Source organism: Vigna umbellata, chromosome 9 (genome assembly GCF_029865625.1).
Source record: "Vigna umbellata cultivar VRB3 chromosome 9, Vumbellata_1.0, whole genome shotgun sequence".
Taxonomy (NCBI): Eukaryota; Viridiplantae; Streptophyta; class Magnoliopsida; order Fabales; family Fabaceae; genus Vigna; species Vigna umbellata.
The window spans coordinates 16,732,517-16,739,393 of NC_142173.1; the positions used below are offsets into that span (position 1 = coordinate 16,732,517).

General features: G+C 32.8%; 1 protein-coding gene across 1 annotated transcript; it reads left to right on the forward strand.

The window, feature by feature from the left end:
* Nucleotides 1–808: 808 nt before the first annotated feature.
* On the forward strand, nucleotides 809–6,625 carry LOC124822468 (uncharacterized). The gene is made up of 7 exons (XM_088098358.1): nucleotides 809–941; nucleotides 1,177–1,325; nucleotides 1,938–2,071; nucleotides 2,674–2,854; nucleotides 3,625–4,230; nucleotides 4,979–5,158; nucleotides 6,249–6,625. The coding sequence occupies exons 1-7, from the start codon at nucleotides 899–901 to the stop codon at nucleotides 6,426–6,428; spliced, it is 1,473 nt and encodes a 490-aa protein (XP_087954484.1). The 5' UTR covers nucleotides 809–898; the 3' UTR covers nucleotides 6,429–6,625.
* The last annotated feature ends 252 nt before the right edge of the window (nucleotides 6,626–6,877 follow it).

Consider the following 6,877-nt stretch of genomic DNA (forward strand, 5'->3'; position numbering starts at 1 on the left):
TCAACCAATTTAATAACAGAGATTCAATTGCATAAATTTTTCATGAATAAAGATTTAATTGAAAACAAAAATAAGTCATACTCAAACCAAAGTAAATACTTCAAAAATGATTTAACCTAACAAAAAATATATTAAATCTTAATAAAAAATTTCGTTAACTCAACTTAATCTTCACAGTTGTATTATTTTGATAACAAAATACTCAAATTATATTTTAATATACAAAGTATTAAAATAAGAAAATTTAGAGAAATGGATTTTTTAATGAAATAAAAACTAAACACTTATAAGTTTTTTTTTCTTTCAGATTTTTTTACCTTTTATACATTTAAAATTTATTTCCATTAAATGCTAAAATGCATAATATAATATCAGAGTATTTTACTTTAAACTAAATTCGTAGTTTGTTCTTAAATCTCTAAAATAAGTATTAATATATTAGATTAAAGGAAAATGACACTTGAACAACCATTTTTGACAATATTTAGACACGCGCACACGTGTCAAAATCTGAGTGGTCCATTTTCATTTAATTTTTCCAACTGGACCACTCAGATTTTGACACGTGTGCGCGTGTCTAAATGTTGTCAAAAATGGTTGTTCAAGTATCATTTTCCTAGATTAAAATGAACTTTGAGGAAAGGAAAATAATGACTACAAATTTTTGGAGGAATTAAAATATTATATATGAAAAATCACTTGTTTCATAAAGGTCAAATTTAAATTTAAAAATGTAAAAAAAAAATCAAAATCCCATTAATAGAAAAAAATGAAAACATATATCATCCAAATAATAAAATGTCCTCCCTTGGTTTTGATTTTGATCTCGAAAATTCAATTTGCATTTACCGCCAGACGTTTTCGGGTATCATCACTCTGAACTCTGAAGAGAAGTGTCATGGAAGCAGAAGAACACTTTCAACTTCCTCGTCTATCTCACGGTCTCTCTCTCTCTCTCTCTTTCTCTCTCTCTCTCTCTATCTTCGAATTTCGATTGGAATGTTTTGCGTCACCAAGAAAATAGTCACAGTTTTTCTGCCTTTTATTTTTTTCCTCATAACTTTACGAGTTGAATCGTACCGAGGATAACCTTCGTGCTAGGGTTTCGTTCAACACGATTTCTGCTTTTTGTTTTCTATTCTTGAATCTGAAGCCGTTTATTTATTTATTGAGCAGAAGTTGCAAATTCTCCGGTTCAAGGAATGGAAAGCGTGGTGGCAACGGTTAGCGGTTACCACGGCTCCGAGCGGTTCGATCTCATCAAGCTGATTTCACGTGCCGGCGCCAATTACGTTGGCACAATGTCAAAATCGATAACGCATTTGGTTAGTTTTTGTTTTTGTTTTTTTAGTTTGTTCGTGGGAGAGAATGAGAGAGCACGATTGAGAGGGGTAAAGAGAAAGCTTAACTGAGACAGAGAACTAAATTGAGAGAGGTACAGATAACTGAGAGAGAGAGAGAGAGAGAATGAGAAAGCTTAACTGAGAAGGAGCTTAATTGAGAGAGTTAGAGAAAATAATTGGGAGAGAAAGATGGCTTTGTTGGGAGAGATAGACAGAAATATATATATTTAGAGGTTAGAGAGATTAATTCGATGGGGGATTTTGATAATGCATCTGGAGTGTTTGCATGTGAGTGAGAGAGTGAGAAACTTAATTCGATGGAGAATTTTGGTGCGGAATGTTGAATTTGGTAATTCAATCGAAGAGTTTTGTGTATTGATTGAGTGAATGAGACAGAGAGCTTAATTGGGTGGTGGATTTAGGTTATGTCGAGGTTTGTGACTTAGGAAGGCATGTTGTCTGTTTCTGTGTTGTGAAAGGGAAAGAGAATTGAGGGAGAATTTAGGCGGAAGAAGAGAGTTTCGGAATGAATGAACAGGTTGTTGCAAACTATCTAGAACTGTTTTATGATTGATTGATTTTGTGATTGATCAGGTGTGCTGGAAATTTGAAGGAAAGAAATACGATATTGCGTTGAAGTTTAGAATACCTGTAGTAAACCACCAATGGATTGAGGACTGCATAAAGGAAGGGAGGCGTGTTCCAGAAGATTCTTATACCTTGCAGAGGTGAATTTCTTTTCTATTCTATCCCCTCATTAGGGAAGAATTATACCAGAGTGTAATGGATTTTTCAGGGTTATAGCTTTTTGAAAGAAAACAACTCATGAGGATTGGTTGTTTTAGTCAGCATCCAATGTCATCATCATGCTCTTGGAATTAGAATGAGCGTTAAAAAAGCATGAACTGATCAATTTTATATGGCAGTTTTTGCTTTGGATTGTGTTATGGCGTACATGAAAGTTAGTGTGATACGAAGTTATTCACATTCCTAAATCACATCCCCACAACTTAAACCTGAAGGAAAGTAACGTTGACATTAACATTTAACATGGCATCAGGCTATGCTACAACTTTATTGAAAGTTGGGTTATGATAGTTGATTTTCTATTACCATATATGATGTTATATAATGGGCGTGTTTCTTGTGGACTCTGGAGTTTGCTTCTAGTTTCTTTACTTTGGGATCATCGGTTTTATTATATGCAGTTGATTAAAATCTTGGGTGCATTGTCTGGTTATATAGGACCTTATTTTTGGGTCTTCTCGTTTAATCTGACATTTGGGGAATATTTGTTCTTAAGTTCACTTATTATCATTATTATTTTCAGTGGACATGAAGTAGGGCGATTGTTACTGGAAGTTCCCGTCACTGTTCGGACCAGTAGGTTGACACAGAAAAAAATCGTCAGTGACAAGTTACATGATACAGGGACTGAAAGGCAAAAACCTAACTTCGGTTCTGGAATTTCAATAGCTTATGTTTTGGAAGATTCTTGTTTAATGAAAAAGGTAAATTAGGCTCTCGATTCTCTCTATTCACCTCTTGGACATTTTTAATCTTTATGATGTACATTCTGAGTGTTTTCAAGCAAGTTTTGATTCATAATTTTGTTGCCTGATTTTAGAATGGGTCACAACTTTCACACTGTGATATCTGGAGTCATTAACACCCATCTTAATAGTTGATATTAACTATAGACAAAAAATTTCATTTGCACATCTAGGTGTTCCATTTAAATCTATATGTATTTTTTATGGCATCCGGCAAGGTTTCTTATTGCACTTCTTTGTTATGCCTTGATAAATTAAAAACTAAAAAGGTACCACAATTGTTCTGTGACGGAGATGGGATTGTTTTCTTTTTAGATTTGAGTCGTCGTCAAAGTTTAGTGGTGGCTTTCTGATATCTTTTGCATCAAAGGATTATTTTAAAATTTGTAGCCAGTATTATTCATCTACAGACTTGAATAAATACGTCTACTTGCTTCATGCAACATATGTGGTTTGCCTTCTACGAAATGGTCAATTAAAGAAAAAGCATGCCATAGGTATGTATATCATAGATTACTTTTAGGATGAACGATAATTCAAAATATGTAGCAGGATAAACTAGCTGATTGTCTGAATGAACTTTTTTCTGCATCTCAATCATTTCTTCATTGTTGGTGCTTTATAAATTACTTGCATTACATTTGCTATCCCCGTGAATACGGCATTATTTGTTCTTTCGGAATGCCTGCTAATTTCTTCTGTTTTCTCTGCATTCCCTATTTTTTAAGCATGATGAATCAACTTCATATTCGTCTAGACTGTCAAAGAAAGGAAAAAGGAACATTTGTAACGGTAAGGGAGTGATTACTCTAGCTGGACCTTCTCGTAAAGGAAGAAGACTTACGAGAAATCTTGATGATGTGGTGTTGGCTCCTTCAATTTTGGATTTAAGCTCAGATGACCACCTTTTTAAAGCGGATAGACTACAAACAGACGCTGAAGCGACATCTAGCCTTTCTGGTGGTCTCAATAATAACACTATTCTACAAAATAGTGAAGGACCTAATGCTGGATTAAGTACTGAAAATAGAATTATCGATGGTGGTTCAGATGATATTGAACAGATCAAAGATTCAGTTCCTATATCTACGCTTAGAAATTCAACTTTGTTTGTAGAAGATGCCCTACGTGTGCCACAAACATCAATAGATTTATGTTCTAGTGATGAGGAAAAATTCACCGATGGTGATCAGGTTGATAATGGTGCTGGCTTACCTACTTCAACAGAGATGTCATGTGTTATATGTTTCACAGATTTCAGCACAACACGGGGGATTCTGCCATGTGGACATCGATTTTGTTTTCCATGCATCCAGAGTTGGGTTGATCATAGGGTATGCCTTTTCATTTATTTGCCATTTTTACGAATTAAAGCCTATTAATTGATGATCATGATCTCTGTAGCATGCCATTTTCTTTTGACTAGATTTCAAGTTGGTCTCTTTTCCTAATCCTAACTAAACTATAATTTAACTTTCATTCAATTTATGCTTTTCTTTATCATTTAGAATTTGAGGCTCCACCTCATTGTTTTGCTTTATTTTCTTAGTGAAACCCTTCGGTTCAATACAACAAATATTATTTATTTTATTTTCTAGTTCAATAAGAAAAAAAACTAAAGTCTTAGTACAATAAGTTTAATTTTGTCAGTTTTATTTGAATTTTTTTAATGGTTAGTACAACTGAGTATGTGTTTGGTCTTTAGTAATTGTTTCGTGTGAATATCAAAGGAAAAATTAATGTTAATATGAAATTAACTTCCTTTAATGTTAATTGCGTATTAATGTATTCGATTACCTCAACAATTAACGAAGTTCAAATAAAATTTACGAAATTATAGTTTTTGTACTAAGATTGTAATTTTTTTTTATTGTACTAAAAATGTTGTAATGAACTAAATATTTACCCAAGTATATTTATCAATTTTGTCCAGGCTCTCTTACTAATGCACTCGTTTGAATTGATGGTGATTCCAAAATGTCCTATTTAAAGATTAAGATGGATTAAGTCAACCTCGTTAGATTTCTCTTAATATTATTTGGTTGTCTCTTTCATTTCTCATTTGTTTTTCAATATTTATAGACTTCAATGAGAAAAACATCAACTTGCCCTCTGTGCAAGGCAAGTTTTGTGATGATTAAGAAAGTCGAGCATGCAGCCACTACGGATCAAAAAGTATACTCCCAGACAATCCCATGTAACAATTCAGCCTCAGAAATTTTTATCCCCATGGATCAAGAATTACCGCATACTACCTTTGAGGTACGCTTATCCTTGAGCTATATTAGCTGTTATCTCTATTGGGTGTTTTTTTTCCCATATTAGTTGAAATCACATAACACACGGACGAGCCTTAACTCAGTGGTTAGATTGCTACCTAAGGTCATGGGTTCAAATTTTAAAAATAGTCTGTCTTCTTGTAGGGTTTAAAAACTATTCTAGATTATTAAAAAAAAAAATTAGAGGAGAGGAAAGAAGTGGCCCAACATAGACACAGGAAAAAAATTGGAATGAGTGGTTGTTAGATTATTGATTGTACAGTAACAGTTGTGGCTTGTATACATTCCATACAATATTGACATCTTTAAAGATATTGACTGGTATTCACTGAAAGCCTGTCATAGATTCTACTGGAACTTAATGTTTCTTATATGCTCTTTGCTTAATTTGGACGGCTCATAAATAAGTGGCAGTTTAATTGGTTGTTGCAACCATATAATGAGAGCGAGTAAGATTTATTTGGCCTAAAAAACAATATCACATGAGCTGGCAACTTTTGTTTTACTTGTTAAGTTGGAATGCTTTATGTGTGGACTCTACCCCACCCAACATTTTGATCATTTTAATAGAGAATTGTTTTATTAAGAATTATTATTTGTGTAACAAACCAACATTCTCACTGTCAGCCTTATGATATCCATGATTTTGTAATGTTGGGTTTCTCTCTGTTCTTTGTTAGACAGGCTATGACTTTCACCAATCCACCATGATCCATAAAATTTAATGTCCATGAGCATGGTTCTATATACTGTAATGCACACCACCTATAAGAAGCCAGAAGAAAATCTATATGCAATAACTTGATTTTATTCTGTGATTTTTATGATAATTTTCTCTAAAGAAAAATATTAGGAACACACTTTCTAACATACACTTTTTTAACACACTTTCTAATCACAAATTTAGACATTAGATCCTACATCTGATATACATATATATAGAGAGACTGATTTGTTTCCTGTTGTTACTGATATACTTATATATAGATTGGGTTGTTTCCTATATTGTCATTGAAAGTTTATAAGCATCTTGATATGATTGTCACTCCGTGGATTGTCTTTTGCTTATACAGTCTACACAGACGGGAGCTTGTGTAATTTGCCGTGGTCGGGAACCAGAGGATCTCCTTGAGAATTGTGATATTTGCCAAATTCAAAAAATTCATTCTTATTGCATGGACCCTCCTCTACGGCCATGGACATGCAATCATTGCAAGGAACTTCGGATGCTTTATCGCACTAATCACTATTAGTGTGCATCTTTCCAAGTCCCAAACATGTTTTCATTTTATGAGAGATGTTGTAATTTTGGGGAACTTATTCATGCTCACAATTTTCAGCTACATTGTAGTAAGTTACAATTTGTTAGTGACTTAATTCTCAACAAGTGAAAACTTGTAGGACAAAATCAATGACATGTCTTCATTCATAGATAATATAATAGTCTTTTTAAGCATGTGATTTAGGGTTTGATTATTGATATTTGTATATTAAAAAACAGTTATTGAGGAAGATCAATCTTTTAAATGAATATCTGTTCTTGGTAGATTAATTTTTAATTTTAAAATTAATTTTTTATATTATAATAACTCACATCTTAAAAATTATTCTTAAAAAACTAATGAAACTTTGCATAATTTATAAAATAATATTAATAAATGATTTTTTTTCATCTTTTGTTTTTATGCATGTTTGGGACAAC

Coding starts and splice junctions, on each gene's coding strand:
- LOC124822468 (XM_088098358.1), top strand. CDS start 899: ATGGAAGCAGAAGAACACTTTCAACTTCCTCGTCTATCTCACG. Junction 4,231..4,978: donor AGAGTTGGGTTGATCATAGG/GTATGCCTTTTC, acceptor CAATATTTATAG/ACTTCAATGAGAAAAACATC. Junction 5,159..6,248: donor TACCGCATACTACCTTTGAG/GTACGCTTATCC, acceptor TTGCTTATACAG/TCTACACAGACGGGAGCTTG.